Source organism: Scardinius erythrophthalmus, assembly GCF_964197995.2.
Source record: "Scardinius erythrophthalmus genome assembly, chromosome: 15".
In the NCBI taxonomy this organism is placed as follows: Eukaryota; Metazoa; Chordata; class Actinopteri; order Cypriniformes; family Leuciscidae; genus Scardinius; species Scardinius erythrophthalmus.
In genome coordinates this window covers 30,298,472-30,317,665 of record NC_138235.1, presented here as the reverse complement: position 1 = coordinate 30,317,665, position 19,194 = coordinate 30,298,472, and the positions used below count along the sequence as shown (strand labels likewise).

Here is a 19,194-nt window from a genome sequence, read left to right as displayed (position 1 = left end):
ATGAATGTTTCACACGGACTACTGAACCGGACGATCTCTACAGCGAAGCATCCTTTGGAAAGCGTCCGAGGATGCTGCAACTTCTCGGTGGTCACCACCAGCGACGGGTTCGGTTCACCGATTCAGGACGAGCGCGATCAGTTCATCATGCGTTTGGTGCAGATAGCGGTTCTCTGTGTGCTGTCACTGACAGTCGTTTTCGGCATCTTCTTCCTAGGGTGCAATCTACTCATCAAGTCCGAGAGTATGATCAACCTGCTGGTGGAGGACAGAAGACCTTCTAAAGACGCGGAAATTATTATGATTGCTGCATGAGTGGAATCACCAATGACTTAACTGACACAAACTGGTCATAATGAAAGACTCCTGTTGGTATGATTTCCATGTCAGAACTAAAGGGATTTTATATAGGCCATTTCATCTTGGACCAGAACCTTTGACAATTACTTTTTTTTAAAGGTCAAACATGTGTTGTGTTAAATATTTGTCTATATATTCAATCAATACACATCACCTGAAACAAGAAGACCAGACAACGATAACCAAATTCATTAATCCAGGAATGACAATTTCAATGTTTTGTATCTGATTTATGTGACTCATAATTTGCATATATTGATTCAATTGAAATAATTAGATCATTTTTAATGGGTTGGAGAAAGAACATTGTGTGAACTTGCATGTGTGAACTTGCATGCAAAAAAATGGATTGAAATGAAATTAAACATGAATTTCATTCTGCATTCTAAAACATTATTTTAGTTTCTAAAGGACATTTTTGGAATTTTTCAAACGGAACCTTTGAATCAGGCCGAATCAAAACAAACCAATTAATTATATAACATCTGTCCATCATGTTGAGCTGTCATCACGTTCCAGGTTTTTGACAAAAACATGATTATTTTAATTATATAACAGTAATTTGGCATCTTTTATCAGAATACACATGAATATATTCAGCCTTTCTGCAGGTCTGTCGAAGAGGTCCAACCATAAAGTGTCTTCAGCAGAGCAAGAATGTGAATCAAGTTCTACGAGAAAAGAATGAAAATTAATTAAAAGAAAGATTAGACAATAAACGAGTAAACATACAATGGAGGCCCGATGTTCCATCTATTCCTTTTGCTGTAGCTCGTAGCTGCATTCCACCACAGAGCTCTTAATACATTTCTTAGTAGCTGTGTAAACTATACATTATGTAATTTAACCTGGCTCTCAGCATGCAAAGCACATTAACCCTCTGGGGTCTGGGCTGTTTTTGGGGCCCTTGAGATGTTCTGACATGCCCTGACATTTGTGCTTTTTTCAGTTGCTTATAAACATATTAATGGCAAAGGTGTAAATTCACTCTATAAAGCACAAACAGGGCTACAATAATATGTGAGCCACGTGTATGTACATGTTTTAATTTTTGAGAGAATAATGTTTATGCATGGATATTGAAAAGACTAAAAAATACAATTTCTGAAATAAGGCCACAAAACACATAGTAAATATGTGTCAATAAGACTTTTAACTAATGGATGTCCTCGCCTAGAATTTTTTCTTCAAAATTATGTGAAAATAGTCTTGCTTTATCGTTCACATAAAACCATACATTGATTTAAATTGATGTAAAACAGGTTTTGCTTGGAAAGCCAATATGCGAGGGGGAGGAGTAGTTTACACCTTAGATTACATTGTCCCACCCACTCTGCATAATGATGAGCCATTCACTCAGGTGTGAAACTGACTGAGCCACAATACAAGGACAACAGATATATTTAGAAGACTTATATTGACCATTTAAGATTTTGCTTACATCTATCTTGTAAATATGTTTTGCTATTTTATTTAAAAGGTTACAATTACAACAATAATTACAATTTCAACAATATTTCAAGTGTACTCTTTCTTTGTAAAAAATAAATGATTATAGGCCTACATTTTATCTATGTATTCATTTGTTTGAATTTAGTCAACATTGGAACAGCTAACATCTTAGTTGATGACTTATTTTTGACAAAAATAGTAATTTATATATAGAAATTGCTAAACAAAAGTGTGGCAGTGTATTCTACAGTAAAAACTGTACCCAAATCTAGTCAACAAGATGTTATCTTTCATATTTCGCCTGACTGTAACGTTGTTTTCATGAAATATTAGGGCATATTGTTAATTTGCAGTTTAATACGTTGCTTATACAAATAGCCTACATTTTATTTCAACATATTTCAGTCGATTTTTACTCATCTCAGTATAGCAATACAGTTTGCTAAAACATCATCATTCATTCACACACGCGATTTAAATTTAACTTCTGGCAAAGATGAAGTTGACGATATAGGCTATTGACTCGCATTCTTCGCAGTAGTGAACGCACCGGAGAAATGCACATTTATTAGGCTACATAGTTTTTTGTTTTGGATGGTTTTGTTTAGAACCAGCTTTCTGTAAATATATTTCACATTTTTTAGACATGTGAGGCGAGTAGGCTAGTTCAAGAGGAGAGAGTCCAGTTCAAGCACCTTATGTAGTGATTGCTAGCATAATTTACTTTAAATCCAGGAAATTTGTTAATAAAAAAAATATTAAAATTAAGATACAATTGATACAAAACGAAATTCGTTTTAAAGAAAGGATTTGTACTTTCTGTTTTGAGGTCTCTGTGAAAGTTTGAAAGTCTTGTAGTGCTTTTTTTAGAGCGCTCGCATCCATAATGGAGAACGTAATATTGTTTTTTGCCAGCTGTGGTAAACAGCACGCATCTATGCCGTTCATTCATTCATAAACAGAAACCCGAGAAGGAAAAACTTACTAGTATTCCTCAGCTCGTATACCTCATATTCCTCATTATTCCTCACAGCGCTGCGTTGTAAACAAGTAATGATCTGAATAAACTTGTGTTTTGGTGTTCTCGAGCTGATGGGGGCGTTCACAGGATTGCGCGGATTACCTCAGCCATTTGCGTTTGAATAGCACGCGCTCTCCGTGGGCGGAGTCACATTACATTTGAATTAGCTCTAATGAGGTCGACTGGAATCGCTCTCTTTTAATACAGATTTCACAAGATGAGAATATTTGTTTTTTATATAAATTACTTCATTTAAAAGAAGAGAATTCAATCTTCATGCCTGTGTGACTGTATGCCTGTTTGACTGAGTATTCACTGAGTTATTGCTCATTTTCGGACGCGTTTCAGAATGGACTACACTGGCAGAGAGAAGGCAGAACTCGCTTCGTGTTTATTTTTCTTTATTTGGCAAAAAGCACAACACTTTGTTTTTATTGTGAGTATACACAAAAATAATACACATTTAACAGAATCGATTGATGTATGAAACTTGTTTTGTAAAATCAAAGTCAAAAGAGTATTTAGGGTCTCAATTCAACTCATAAGGAAAAAAGCGTGCAGATCACGCCGGCGTGATTGCCGACCTCTGAGGGTTAACAAACTGCAAAAACAGCAGCCTTGTTTTATTTGCATAAATATCATTGTACACTCACCTAAAGGATTATTAGGAACACCATACTAATACTGTGTTTGACCCCCTTTCGCCTTCAGAATTGCCTTAATTCTACGTGGCATTGATTCAACAAGGTGCTGAAAGCATTCTTTAGAAATGTTGGCCCATATTGATAGGATAGCATCTTGCAGTTGATGGAGATTTGTGGGATGCACATCCAGGGCACGAAGCTCCCGTTCCACCACATCCCAAAGATGCTCTATTGGGTTGAGATCTGGTGACTGTGGGGGCCATTTTAGTACAGTGAACTCATTGTCATGTTCAAGAAACCAATTTGAAATGATTCGAGCTTTGTGACATGGTGCATTATCCTGCTGGAAGTAGCCATCAGAGGATGGGTACATGGTGGTCATAAAGGGATGGACATGGTTAGAAACAATGCTCAGGTAGGCCGTGGCATTTAAACGATGCCCAATTGGCACTAACGGGCCTAAAGTGTGCCAAGAAAACATCCCCCACACCATTACACCACCACCACCAGCCTGCACAGTGGTAACAAGGCATGATGGATCCATGTTCTCATTCTGTTTACGCCAAATTCTGACTTTACCATCTGAATGTCTCAACAGAAATCGAGACTCATCAGACCAGGCAACATTTTTCCAGTCTTCAACTATCCAATTTTGGTGAGCTCGTGCAAATTGTAGCCTCTTTTTCCTATTTGTAGTGGAGATGAGTGGTACCCGGTGGGGTCTTCTGCTGTTGTAGCCCATCCGCCTCAAGGTTGTGCGTGTTGTGGCTTCACAAATGCTTTGCTGCATACCTCGGTTGTAACGAGTGGTTATTTCAGTCAAAGTTGCTCTTCTATCAGCTTGAATCAGTCGGCCCATTCTCCTCTGATCTCTAGCATCAACAAGGCATTTTCGCCCACAGGACTGCCGTATACTGGATGCTTTTCCCTTTTCACACCATTCTTTGTAAACCCTAGAAATGGTTGTGCATGAAAATCCCAGTAACTGAGCAGATTGTGAAATACTCAGACCGGCCCGTCTGGCACCAACAACCATGCCACGCTCAAAATGGCTTAAATCACTTTTCTTTCCCATTCTGACATTCAGTTTGGAGTTCAGGAGATTGCATTTAGGGGTGTGGTCCTGGTCAAGACATTGAAGCAACTGCCATGTGATTGGTTGATTAGATAATTGCATTAATGAGAAATTGAACAAGTGTTCCTAATAATCTTTTAGGTGAGTGTATATCGGTGTTATTAAACCAAAACCTATAAGTAGCATTACGGAAATGTTGCATAATTCTCTAAAATCAATTCGGTAAAACCCTGTCCTCTTTATTTGTACACACACTGCTATGCAATACATGTGACAGCTCAGAACATGCCAAAGACGTTACTATAAAGTCACTGCCTTAAAGATGGTGCCGAAATACAGTACATGCATTGGAGGACAAGGGCCATAATCCAAATTAGAGATTAAGGCTGTGTGCTATATCACTGACCCCAATCCTAGGACATTCAGCTAATAAGACCCCATCCGGACATATGTAACCGAACGCTGTTGATTTTTTAAATCCCAGTGCTTTTAATGAAGCTTGTAATGCACCACTATACCATATACGTGTTGGATATAATACCATAAAGAACATTATTCAAGTTTATTCCGCTTTTCATTCATAAACAAGCCATGACAAGGCCCGGGCAGTATCTATTTGAAAATAAATGATTACTTTTGTTTACTTTTATTAACAACATTTATGTTGGTTAAAAAAGTCAGTTTCAAATTAATGAACTTTCTATTCATCAAAATGGTTTCTGAAGGATCATGTGACACTGAAGACTGGAGTAATGATGCTAAAAATTCAGCTTTGCTATTACAGGAATCAATAGCATTAAAAAATAAATAATATACATGATATAAAAAAAAATAAAAATAATTTTCAGCTTTGTATACACATATACACACACACACACACACACACACACACATCTCTAATTTCTAATCTCTAATCTGGATTATGGCCCTTTGTCCTCCAATGCAGAGTATAAGAAGAACACTAGACAAGCATGACCTTCAAGTTGGGACATCTTGCCAAATGCCACTCTTGACCAAGAAGAACAAAAGGTCGACATGAATATGCTAAATTTCATTTGAATATATTTGTGGTGTTATGGAATAATGTTTTATGGAGTGACGTGACCAAACTGGAACTTTTTGGACCCATGGATCAGCGGTATGTCTGGTGCACAAAAGGCAAAGCCTATGGGCAGAATAACGCATCTCTATGGTCAAACAGCATTGCTGTTGCAGGAAGTGGAAATCTTGACTGTATGTAGAAAATCATGAATTCTTTAAAGTGTCACGCCATTTTGGCAAAGATGGCGATGCCTTCGGTGCACAGACTGAAGCTTGATGATCAATGGACTTTCCTGCAGGACAGCCATCCCAAAGTATACACCCAAATCTACTCAAGTTTGGTTCAGGGATCAGTCGTGGAATGTTCTTGAGTGGCTGTACAGTGTACAAATGTTTAGAGCCACTTTGATATTTTTCATTTCTCATCAATTTTACATTCTCAGAATCACTCAAATGTGTATTAATAAACTTTCTATGATCGTTTATTGATGTCTTTGTTAAATAGTTTTTTTGGCTAAGTTTGGTTTCTTAAAAAACAAAACTATTGCAGATTTCATATGGGCCTGTCTAGAATGAATGTATATATAATGGGTACGTATCTTTATACACATCTTTTGTTTAAATGTTTTACATTTTTCAAGTTATGAAATAAATAATATAAACTTTTATAAGCCTGCATATCTTATTTTTCTTCTCAGAATATCACAAAGATCATGGTGAAGCTAAAAAGAGAGAATCTTGTTACGGGTTCTCATGAATTTTCCTCAGAGAGGCACTGAATGATTGATGCCGTGATTGCTTTATATTTCTTCAGCCCTTCTTTAAAGATAGGGGGAGAGCGAGTGCAAGCATGGATGAAAGGAATGGAAGAAAAGGTCACTCCCGGTGGTAGTGGCTGTCAGACAGCGGTACGGTCCTGAGAAGTGACGTGGCATTACAAACTGACAGAGCTATAGAAAGGCTATGGAACAGGGGAAATGTCAGAGTATAAAAGAAGGGAAAAAACGTGAGGTCCCTACAATACATGTTAGCATTAAAAAAAAAGGGACTAGGTGGGCTGCAACCACCTTAACTGTTACGCAACAAGCGATTGTGTAAAACTCAAGGAGTTTTATAGTAGTACACAGGAAGTCACTGTTTGCCACCAAACCTCACTGAGAAAAACAATATAAAGATGCCGAATCCAAAACCATTCACCATCTATGAAATCTCTTCTTTTTAGATCATATCTGACAGCTTTAACTCCCAAAAGTAATCAGTATTTTCATTCATCGTTGACAGATGTTATACAAAATCAAGAGTCTGCTGAAAAGCCACAAGGGACAAGGTCTAAAAAAAGCCTCTCTGGAGACTAACTGCATAACAATGGGAGTAAAACTTGTTGCATTTAATCACACCATCTCGCTTCAGTAACCCTAGACTGACACTCTACGTTCTCTATACAGAATCCTTCATTTGGAAGAATTCTAGAGTAGAGTTCTTTGGAGAAGTTTTGGTGTCATTAATGTGTTCGCATGAATGATTGAATTTTCACTGTCAAATGTTATATATTTAGCAAAATCTTAGTATGTGATAACTGTAATTGTGGTAAAATAATGGGTGAGCTCATCACTGATGCCTGCATGTTTTGGCTCCATGACACACACATCAATTGAATCAATTACATCAGTTATCTGTTGAATAAGCCAAATTATTAGTGTTCCACAAAAGCATCTCTTATTACTGCAAGCATTGAGAGAAACAACATATTGGCCAGTATTTAAAGATCTTAAAATAGACTTTAATTGAATAATGCTTTAGTATGGCATTAATCATACTCCCACAGATGCTTTAATAACTGACATGAGACACCATGATGTCCAGACAGTGAACCTGGCCGCTCTCTCTCGTCCTTTTTAATTCAGTTATTTTGTCGACATCTTTGTTGGTATTGTTCTCTCTCCCTATGAATGCCTATCTCTGTTTTGCATGCACAAATGCAAACGCTCTAACACGATCCCCGTCGACCCACGAGGCCCAGACTTTCGCTCAGCATTTGGGAGTAACAGCTGCAATACCTTTCCATCACAGTCAGGACAGAGTGACCCATCACTCCAGTGGTGTGTGAGGAACAGGAAGTGACAGACTGTTCACCCCCCCCCCCCTTCCTTTTTGTTCAGTCCAATGAGTCTAAATATGATTGACAGCAAAAGGCATTTTAAGCCCAGCCACAGTTCTGCAAAGCGAAAATGTTTGTACAGCACACCAAATATTGTATAACAAGATTTTAATGACAATTGACAGCTTGAGTTACTGCCTGCGTATAGTTAGAAATTTTATTTTCTGATGAAAGGCATGCTATAAAGTTTTATGGGTGTTTATATCAAGGTCATCTGAAGTAGACATCATTTGCTTTGAAATAATTCTAGGTTTCGTATTTGAGTGCAAAACGTGCTTGCATTTCTCAAAATCTTCCATATGTGGAAAAGTTATAACTAATTATTAAAGTTTTATTTATTTTTATTGTTCTCTCCATTTACTGCACATCTATATCAGATGTAGGCCTAGGTAACATTAAAACAATATTACAGCAAAATACTTTTTTTTTTTTTACTACAATCGACAAGATGCAAGATGGTGCGAGTTGTGTTTGTATGAAACAAGACACCGTGAGTCCGTGGAGTGATACTAGAGACACGCCAGTTTTGGTTACCTGGAAAAGCTGTATGCCATGATTGACCAATCAGAATCAAGCATTCCAGAAAGCTGTGTGATAAATGACAAAAACAATCATGTTAAATAGTAAGATAAGGCAACTTAGACTTGAGTCTTAAGAAACGGTGATGTAATCAAATTCTTGCTGGATGTCCACCCACTCGCTCTCGCTCTGCATGACTGTGCTTCCCATGGGTTTCTGTCATAAATGTCTTGCTAAACCTTTTCAAACATGCAGTCTCAAACTACAGCACGTCGAGTCCTGCTGAGAGGCCCTTTCACAGTGCTTACGCAGATCGTGACCCAGACAGTGCTGAGACTTCGACCTAAGCTCTAAGTCCTTCAGTTAACATTTGCATGCAAATAATGAACCTTTATTAAGTGTCCTTGCCCAACTGATTTACCATCTGTGCTTCAAGAACACTAACAATTAGAGAGATCCAAGTAAATATTGAATGCTTTAAGTGCATGACATTGATTTAAGTACATCACTGCTCGGCATTAATTGAGGTAACAGGAAACATAAGTTGCACCAGACAAATAGCTTTAGTAAGGCTTTGTTCATACTATTTTTGCAGTATGCACTTTGTATAACGTGGGCTGATGTATCTGTACAAATAAAATATACAGATGATTTATACATTTGCCAAAATATGCCAATTAACAGCACAGTGCAATGTGCTTAATACCTTCCACGAATTAATAGATTTCATGGCTTGATCAAACAACCAAAGATTATACTTTAAATAAAATCACACAAGACTGTGAGACTCTGGATCACAAAACCAGTCACAAGTAGCACAGGTATATTTGTGGGAATAGCCAACAATACACATTGCATGGGTCAAAATTATTGATTTTTCTTTTATGCCAAAAACAATTAGGATATTAAGTAAAGATCATGTTCCATGAAGATATTTTGTAAGTTTCCGACCGTAAATACAGTATATAAGAAATTTACTTTTGTGAGTGGATGCAGCACAATCACGAACATAAATGGACAAATTTAAAGGCCATTTTCTCAATGTTTCAATTTTTTTTGCACCCTCAGATTCCATATTTTCAAATAGTCGTATCTCGGCCAAATATTGTCCTATCCTCACAAACCACACATCAGTGGGGAGCTTATTTATTAAGCTTTTAGTTGATGTATTAATCTCAATATAGAAAAAATTGACACGTCAATGTGATGGTCCACTAAAGACATTCTACAAACTATGACTTTGCAACTACTGTACATTAGGGGTGTAAGAAAAAAATCGATACACATGAGTATCGCGATATTTTTTTTGCAATACTGTATCGATTTTCAAAAATGCAATATCGAATTTTTTTTTTTTTTTACGTCCAAAAATATTCATGGTAAGACGGTGGTTCACGTTTATGTTGTTTAAAAGGCTCGCCGAACGGTGCGTGTCCACTGGCATGGAGCGAGCGGAGCAAGCGTTTTCAATTCATTCCTATGGAAGTCGAGCTTCACGCTCAGCAGTGCATTTTGGGATTGACAGCGGACCGGAGAAAGCGTTGAGAGCGACTGAGAGCGTCAAAAGGTTGGGCAGTTCTCGACTTTATGCAAATATCAAGCGAAAAACGCGGTCGGCAGTTTATGATGGATTTAGTGCATAAATCATTTTGTTTACAAATTAGACGCTTTGCAGTTGTTTATATGTTAAAGATTTTATTTTGGATGTGTTTATTTTTATTATTTTGGCTGGGTTTATAAAATTGAAAGGATCTTTGCTTGGTGCATTTGGAAACAAAGCTTGTCTATTTCTAAATGTAATCGCATGCATGATGATTATACTGTCCGTGTGTTGAAAAAAAACAAACACACTCGTAACAGACACACCCCAAAGCGGAGACGTTACAGCGTTGCCAGCGGCACCGAGCGTAGTTTTGCCGCTGGACGCGCACCGTGAAGCTGCGTTCACACCAAACGCGAATAGAACGTCTGGCGCGAGTGATTTCAATGTTAAGTTAATGCAAAGACGCGTTTACGCGAGTCTGGAGGTCCTGTGGCGCGAATGAGGCATTTAGCGCGGCAGACGCTTTCGCCTCATTCGCGCGTCCAGTTCTTTTAAAATCTTTTATCACATAAAAACTTGATTTCAATAGGCCTATATGACACATTCATTTTGTTCACTTTCATTCATTTTCGTCCAGTTCACATTGTTGTTTTGTATTTTGACAGGGGCTATGTATTTTCTTTTATTATGGCCTACTTGAGAAATATAAAAATTTGCTCACTAAGAACCTGTGAACCACAATACCAAACTGGCAGTCTGATTTTCTGAGAAACTGAATTGTTTACCTAAAGTAAACTTCTTTAACTTTTATGCACATCATGTCTTTTTTTTAAATATTATTTTTTCTAAAATTATAGTCCTACTTTAAAAAAATCCCAATATATCGCCTTATGCACAGTATTGAAATATATTGCAATATATTGAATCGTGATCCATGTATCGTGATACGTATCGTATCGCCAGATTCTTGCCAATACACAGCCCTACTGTACATGTCAACTAACTCTCAGTAGAGTATTAGTAGACTGTAAGGTTAGAATTCGGTGATAGGGATCACGTAGGGAGAATAAGTCCATGCAAGCAAATTTACTTCTAGTCAGTAGAATGTCTGTTGGGGGACCATCAAAATACAGTTAGCAGATATTAAGCAGTCTATTAATACTCTAATGAGAGTTAGTTGATATGTAGTTGTAAAGTTATGTTATAGTTAGTAGAATGTCTAAAGTAGACCATTGAAATAAAATATAAAATTTTAATGTAAAAGTTTGAGATGAGAACTGGATGCCACTTACTGAATTATACATGCAATGCAGTAATGTGACACCGCAGCATTCTACATTTCATTGCATGTGTTCTGTGTAGGCTTTGATAAATTATAGTTATGACATTAAATGTCACACTTATGACATAAAAGGTCAAAATGAAGACACCAAGTCATAATTATGTCATGCCAAAATTGTCAGTCAAAACCATGACATTAAAAGTCGAAATGATGAGTCAGTCGAAATTACATAAGTCATAAAGAGATAAAAGGTCAGGTATGACAGTTATAATTTACTAAGCTTCCATAGGTTTCATGTAGCTACAACTATCACAATTTGTTTGTTTTTTTAAGTATGCTCTGAAGTACGCAGTGAGAAAAAGTTTTCACCAAATAAAATAACACAGAACAATGAAGTTCTACTAAATTACTATTATTGGTCCAGTAAACAGCATTGAAACACTAATGTTAGGCGCTCTCTGATGCAACAAACGCCTGCAGAACGGAAAGGCAAAGCATGGGCTGGTAGAATTGCTCTTTGGGGAAAATTAATTGAAGGACAGAATATATTTGCACCTCATGAATACTTTACAGCATTCCAGAGAAAGGGCATTCATACAATAATTCTGTATTTTGCTTCAGAAGATGCATTCATGTCCAATTTTATCAACTAGGAAAAGCCTATTAATGACCCCCATTAAAATCCAGATGAATGCGACAAAAACATTAGTTCTACATTATTGCATTATTTTTCTTTCAGCATAGCTGACAGGCTGAAGTGACCCATTTCTAGTCAGCTCCACACATAGCGGCCCCATTCTGCTGAGTGTCATTGATGCAAGGCACAGGCTAATGATTAACGGACACGCTCGTGTCAAAGCACACAACGCTGAGCAAAATGGAAACGTGTGAGAGACTAGCATGACGCTGGGTAATTTCAGCATCTGTTGCAGGACAGAAAACCAGATGCAAATGAGGGGTCTTTATTGTGAGTCACGTTGCAGTATGTCTTGCATGTAATCAGATTAGCTTCTACTTTAGTTAGGGTTTAAGATTAAAGAATTGAGGAGAGGGGCAATTTTCTTTCCCATATTAATGAGCTATGGGTGAAAAATGCTCTGGTCCCATCAAGTTATTTTTGGCATTTCCCAAATACCATTCATGAAACTACATTATAAAAATAAAATAAAATCATGTGAGAAATGTACTGCTCAATTTTATGGGAATTAATGCAGAACTAGTACACTACTGTTCAAAAGTTTGGGTCAGTGAGAACTCTTGAAAGTAATTAATATTTATTCTGGGATGCATTAAATTGATCAAAGGTGACAGTATACATTTATAATGAACCAAGTTTTCTAATTCAAATATTTTTTCTTCTTTTAAACTTTCTATTTATCAAAGAATTCTAAAAACAATGTATCATGTTTTCCACAAAAAATATACAGCTGCACAACACTTTTCAAAATTGAAAATAATTTTTCTTCAAATATTTAAATATAAAGTTATTTTAAGTTGTAATAATATTTCATAATATTCCTGTTTTTACTGTATTTGATCAAATAAATTTAGCCTCGGTGAGCATACCAAACTTTTAAATAGTAGTGAGTGTATTTTAAATGATGAAACAAAAACAGTGACCAAGTTTTATAATTCTTGTAGCCATTTACAGTTAATTTAAAAGGTCCTGCAGTGACATTTGTATATGTACAAATACTCCAGGCTGTCTAAAAACAGTCTAAATAGTAAAAAAATAAAAAACGCATGTATAATTATACAAGCATTTAAAAGAAAAAAAGTTGCAATAAAACAGATAAAATTAAATTAAATTAAATTAAATTAAATTAAATATCTTATGACGTATAGGATATCATCTTGCAGGAAACTGCTTGAATTTCAATCAACCGAAGATGCACAAGAAAACATTCTTGGCATTTTGTTGTATTTCATTTGCTCACACATGCCGAAAGTGCGAAGTTTAAAAATGAAACTGAGATTGTAAACTGCTCCTTGAAGCAACAGTGCATTTAAGGAAGCGCTACACAGCTGCGTTTAACAGGCATACAGATACAGAGATGCCAGAGGGGGGCGAGCAAACAGTCCTGCCCACACAAACGCAAGCACACACACACACACACACACACAGTCATTTGTGCAAATGTCTGTTGTCAGTGCAGCTAGCAGGGGAGAGCTGGTGTGGCCAGCTGTCTGTGCGGGTTAAACGAGGCACGGGAGATGAGGAAGAGGGGGCAGACCTGTGGCCCTGCCACACTAACTCATGCTCCATTCATATTGACAGACACAGGGTTACACTAGCTATCGCCTCAGTAACTCAAACCAGCCACTGTAATGGGAAAAAAGGACAGAACGTTCACGCACTAATTAAAAATGCTCAAAAAGCGCACAGAGAGAACATCAGGTTCTCACAAGAAATTGCAATAATGACTCCTTACTGTAATACAAAGTGGATAATTAAAACAAATTCATTGGCTGCTAAAACACACTTCCTTTTCAAAAGAATAAAGTTGATTTTACTTTAATTCATTAGCTATCAAGAAGCCACCATTGTGAATGTCTGATAATTGATTAATGTGACAAATTATATTTTATCTGCATTTAAAAACACATTCAATATATTGCACGATGTACTGCAAAGTGTATAAATATATTCTATACTTCATGTGCAAGAGGTTTAAAACTTGGTTAACACTTAAGGTTTCATTTGTTAAGAACAATGAACAATTGCTCAACACTTTTTAACCTTAATGTTGATTTCAGAACTTTCTACATTTTTTAAAACAAAGTTGCATCTTATTTACTGCACTGTGAACAATTGTTTTAACTAGTATCAACAAAGGTTCATAAATACTTTACAAATATATTGCTCAATTTAATTCATGTTCACTAATGCATTAATGCTAACAAATGAGACCTTACAGTAAAGTTTCACCAAAATGTTAAAATTGTGTTTTACATTATCAAAACAGCAATTTGTCAACTGTAAATTACAAAGCATTACAATCTCATTAGCGTAACTTATTAAAATCACTCGGTTAACAATTTCAGTAAATATGGTTATATGTGAAGCTAAATTAATAATCAAATCCTCAAAAGTAATGATTACATTTTTTATTTTAATCTCTGTTGCTTTAACTGCATGGTAAAAGAAATGCAACAGACAGATGTTTACACTTAAAGAAACCTTTAATGAATCATACAGGTCAAAATTAAAGGTTACCATTGCTGGGAAATGCAAAAGTGTCTAAACAAATAGTCCAGAAAGATGTATACTTATGGTTTCTTTGAAAGATGAAATACTAAAATGTATAAGGGGCTAGCCGGTTACAGATGTGCATTAACTTTTAGAAAATAGAAAAAGGGAAATATTTTTATTATTTCACAACACTTCAAAATTAAAAGCTTTAAAAGATAAGTAGACTATAAACAGGTTAAGCTAGAAACCACACAGTGCTTAAAGTATTCTAAAAAGTAAGCTTTTCTGCTGAAGTCCGTCCAGTGGTGACATATCCTTTGTAAAGAGGGGGAAAGGTAATGTATGAATGACAATGTTTCCACACACAGAACTAAGAAAACAAAACAGAACTGTTTGAATCAGGTAAGAGTGTTGCTGCCATCTACTGGTGCATTTGTAACTCAGAAGAGCACTTGTTCAAAAGCACACACAAAAAACACGAGTTGTGACCCAAATTATGCACTATAAACTAAGCACTATGTACTGAACCATCTAGTGTATAAATGTTGCAAGGTTATTTTGTCATTCAGCATTGGAGTCTGATGGCCCCTTTACTAGGTTATTAAACCTTCGACGGTTGAGTGCATGAAGCGTCCAACGTTCCACACTTGCAAAATCTTATTCAAAATCGTTCTATTTAATATGAATGAAATTCAGACATAGAACATCTTGCCATGTTACCGTCACGTGACCTACCAGCATCAGCTGAGTCTCTTCACAGTAGGGATGTGCATCTCCATAACGGAGGCCCCATTACACATCGATGCATAGCCAACGCCACATAAAAGATGAATATGAAGCAGCTACTGACGCGATACACCCTGTGGCCTCATGGGATAGTAAAGTGTCCGGCAAACGCGCACTTCAGAATCTCGCCGGTAGTAGTAGGTCATCCACAGACTTTTCGTCGAAAGTTTTTTTTAATATTATGCATTCGGACATACTACTCTGTTGGCATACTGTTTTTCGCATACTAATTAGTAGGGAAGCATTCTATTTCAGACGCAGTGTTGGTTTTTTTCGGTTAATTAAGTGTACTTTCTCTTTTTGGAATTTTCAGTGTGAACACACTACCCACACTATTTATAACACAAGAAAAGTGCACAAGTATGCAAATTGGGATGCACCTCTGGTTAAAATTGAGTGTTCAAGTGCTTACAGAGTTTCCATGGCAGAGTCCGTGGTGCCCGCAGTCCATCGGATAAACTGATGGTGGTAGATGGCTCTGGCCTAACAAAAATATGAGCACAGATCTCCGTAAAGCAAATATTACACATTTTGCCATTAAAATCACTTCTATACTGGTTTGTGTAGAGACAACTATAAACAAACATTTCTCCAAAAAACAGTGCTCAGAAACTGCTTGTTCACCTGTTTATCCAGGATGGTTGTTTTTAAAAGCATTTTTTGCAGTTCCATTTGTGATGCAGAAATAACTGAACGCTTCAAATAAACATTTATATGCCCCTTTTTCGATTTGTACAGTTCATATACTTGTGGTTAGTGTTATAGGAATCAAACTTAAACTCACACCATCTTGAATATATGTGCCATGAATAAAGATTTTCAAACTCAAACTAAATGTTATAACAAAGAAAGAAAAAAAAAAAAAAAAAAAAAAAAAAAAGCACAAGGACTCACCTGTTTTGAGCAAGCTGATTGTTGGATTCACCCCAGACAAACAAGGCAGCATTATCATCAGCCTCTGCAATTACATGCCCCCCCCAAAAAAGGAATCATCCAGAAAGTGGGGATTTATTCATTTGAACCAAAACCAAACACATAATTCAGAAACTGTACATAGTAAATAAGGTAGAGTGGCAATGCCAAAGTAGATCTAGAGTAGAGACCTAAAATAAGAAAACTGTGGTGGATTTTTAATGAATAAAAATAGTAAACTGTATATCAAACTAATATTAACTCTAACATCTAACCTTACTTCCCTTTTTTAGGCCTAACAAAACTAACACTAAACAATGTACTAAAACGTTCTGTCCTGTATTTTTGAATGCTGTATGTTGTGTTGCCATACCCCTTGACTTTGGTTGTGTGAGTAAAAATAAATATGGGAAATGAAACTAGACAGATGACTAGGTTAGAACCTTGTGATTAACAATTAAGTAATCATTAAAACAAAGTTTGCTTTACCTAGTAACAGAAGGGTTTGCATATGAAGAACCAATCAAATTCATATCATTTTGCCATACCCCTCCAATCTATAAAAACTGTTGTATTCAAGTTAGCTGGTGGGATTCTCAATGGAATTTGTCTGAGATCCTCCGGCCTTGCTTCTTCTTGGGAGAAGCTCTGGAGAACTGCTCTGAGATCTCCCGGCCATGATTAAAGCATTTATAGGACATTTGCTGAAGTCTGTTTGTCGATCATTGCTGCGCAGCAGGAAAGCTAGCTAGGGAAGCAAGTTAGTTAGGTAGACTATATATTAAACATCAATTGGAGATGACCCAGGTAGACTACATAGGGAACGTCGATTGGAGACGACCCAGGTAGTTAGGTTTAGGTTAATATCTACGATAGAACAAATGCATTAAAAATAAACAAATAAATATGTATGATCACAGACCTGTTTCCCAGTCCTCATTAGGTGAAGGGTTTGTGCAGGTGTTAATAGGCACCTGGAACTTCTCCAGGACCTCTATATTCCCTGGACAAGAAAAAAAAAAAAAAAAAAGATTGACAAAACGTGTATTAATGCATTTTCAATGCAAAGATCACAGATAAAATTAATTTTAACTATAAATTTATATAAAAAAAATATAAAAAAGACCTTTTGATTTCACCATTTCAGTTCATTTTAATCTTAAGTCATTAAAACAGCATGCACAATAAAGTTTCCCAAAAAAATCACATTGCATGACCTGCCAGATGTATAGCTTTAAAGCTAACATTTAGAAATCATTCAAGTTTAATTTGTAATATTTAAGATACAAATCTTCTGTGACAACTATAAATGGACTACTACATTTTTCTATGAATCACATTTCAACAAATATAATTTAAAGGGATAGTTCCCCCAAAAATAAATTACTCACCCTCATGTTGTTCCCAGCCCGTAAGACTTTCGTTCATCTTTGGAACACAAGATATTTTGATGAAATCTGAGAGCTTTTTGTCCCTCCATTGACAGCTCCTACGCAACTACTATTATGACACTTTTCCTAAAGGGATTGTAAAACTAATCCGTATAAATTGAACGGTTTAGTCCAAATATTCTGGAGACTTGATCGCTTTATATGATAAACAGATTAAATTTAGGCTTTTCACATTTAAACACTGATAAGAAAACATAAACATAATGCTCAATATTGGTTCTATGCACATATTGGTTCTTCCTGAAGCTCAAACGTGCTGCGTACCACGAGAATGAACCTCATTGGTTCTTGCTGGAGCTCAAACGTGCTGCGTAACACGAGAATGAACCTCATTGGTTCTCGCACGTCAAGCGAACATGCTTGAGCTTCCGTTTCCCACAACTGATGTGTGAGTTGATGAATGTTTTTGTGAATTGAAGCTTAAATTCAATCCGTTCATCATATAAATCTGTCGTGTCTCTTCAGAATATTTGGACTTAACCGCTCAATTGATATGGATTAGTTTTACAATCTCTTTATGAACTTTTTGAAGCGTCAAAAGTGGTAGTTGTGTAGCAGCCAATGGAGGGACAGAAACAGCCGCGGCGCTACCATTGGGCCCGATTTTAGGTCCGGGCCCATCCATTTTCTACTATGGTCTTGTACGTTTCTTCATTCGGATCTATTTGCGATCCATTCCATTCTAAACAAACAACGCAGTTTACATGCTTCATCCTTGTTATATTATTCATTAAGATAATAATTAATAACGCATAATTATCAGTGAACTTGATAAATGTTGCAGGTATGTTTTACTATGCATGCCAACAAATGCCTTTCAACTTATGCGTGCAAAATTCAGAATAAAATAAATGTGCAGCAATTTGTACAAATAGAGAGTCTGTAGGCCTACTATGTGTTGTAGCCATTAAATAAGCTCATTTAGTTTCATATTTGTTAAAATATTATAATGTAATTTTTTATCTATGTTGATTATGAAAAGTAAACCGCACGAGTAAGACAGGATGCGCAATATATCGAGAGATGTGGGTCAGACATGATTTTGACCACTTTTTGTCTTGTAGAAAGCCTTTAAGTGAATTTCGTTTTGTATAAATTGTATCTTAATTTTAATAATTTTTTTATCAACCAATTGCCTGGATTTAATAAGAAGCAAATAAAGCAGACAATAAAATCATGGAGGCGCCGCGCACGTTGAGTTTCGTTACGTTAGGATGAGATGCGCTCCTGTTCACGAGCAATGCAAGTGACATTGCTCGTGAACAGGAGCGCATCTCATCCTAACGTAACGAAACTCAACGTATGCCTCACAGACATGAAATATATCTTAAAGGGCACCTATTATGCCCCTTTTTAGAAGATGTAATATTGGTCTTGGGTGTCCCCAGAAGGCATTTGTGAAGTTTCAGCACAAAATACCCCACAGTTAATTTATTATAACCATTTGAAAATGTCATTTTTGGGGCCTGTTTTAAAAAGAGCTGTTTTGGCGTCTACCACTTTAAATGTAAATGAGCTGCATATCCCCGCCCTGCTGCTGGACCCAGATGATGAAGAGACTCCGGCACAGAATAAACAGGAATGAGAATGGACTAAACGTCTCGGAATGGTTATTTGATACATTAATGTACTTACAAAGTTTTAATCGCGTCCCCTTTGCCATTATGGATGTGCAACAAACACACACACACGAACTGTGATAACGTTCGCGCAATTTTTTGAAACCACACACACACACACACACACACACACACACA

At 36.5% G+C, this 19,194-nt stretch overlaps 2 protein-coding genes across 11 annotated transcripts in view; one reads left to right on the top strand and one right to left on the bottom strand.

Annotated features, from left to right (window-relative positions):
• On the top strand, window positions 1-315 carry rprm3 (reprimo, TP53 dependent G2 arrest mediator homolog 3; the record flags this gene model as incomplete). Its single annotated transcript, XM_081387455.1, has 1 exon — window positions 1-315. One exon carries the CDS (start codon window positions 1-3, stop codon window positions 313-315), a length of 315 nt encoding a protein of 104 aa, XP_081243581.1.
• Window positions 316-430: 115 nt separating this feature from the next.
• Window positions 431-19,194, bottom strand: part of gtsf1 (gametocyte specific factor 1) — a 29,771-nt gene continuing 11,007 nt past the window's right edge. For 4 of the 10 annotated variants that reach the window (XM_081387453.1, XM_081387451.1, XM_081387452.1 and 1 more), the window contains 4 exons: window positions 16,909-16,989; window positions 15,969-16,032; window positions 15,487-15,557; window positions 14,190-14,603 (listed from right to left, as the gene is read on the bottom strand). In XM_081387453.1, coding sequence (XP_081243579.1) covers window positions 14,602-14,603; window positions 15,487-15,557; window positions 15,969-16,032; window positions 16,909-16,989 — 218 coding nt within the window. In that variant the 3' untranslated portion in view covers window positions 14,190-14,601. Of the gene's footprint in view, window positions 1,032-8,285; window positions 8,339-14,189; window positions 14,604-15,454; window positions 15,558-15,968; window positions 16,033-16,908; window positions 16,990-19,194 lie in introns of those variants that run through there. The other 6 variants (XM_081387449.1, XM_081387448.1, XM_081387446.1 and 3 more) reach the window with 3 other exon arrangements.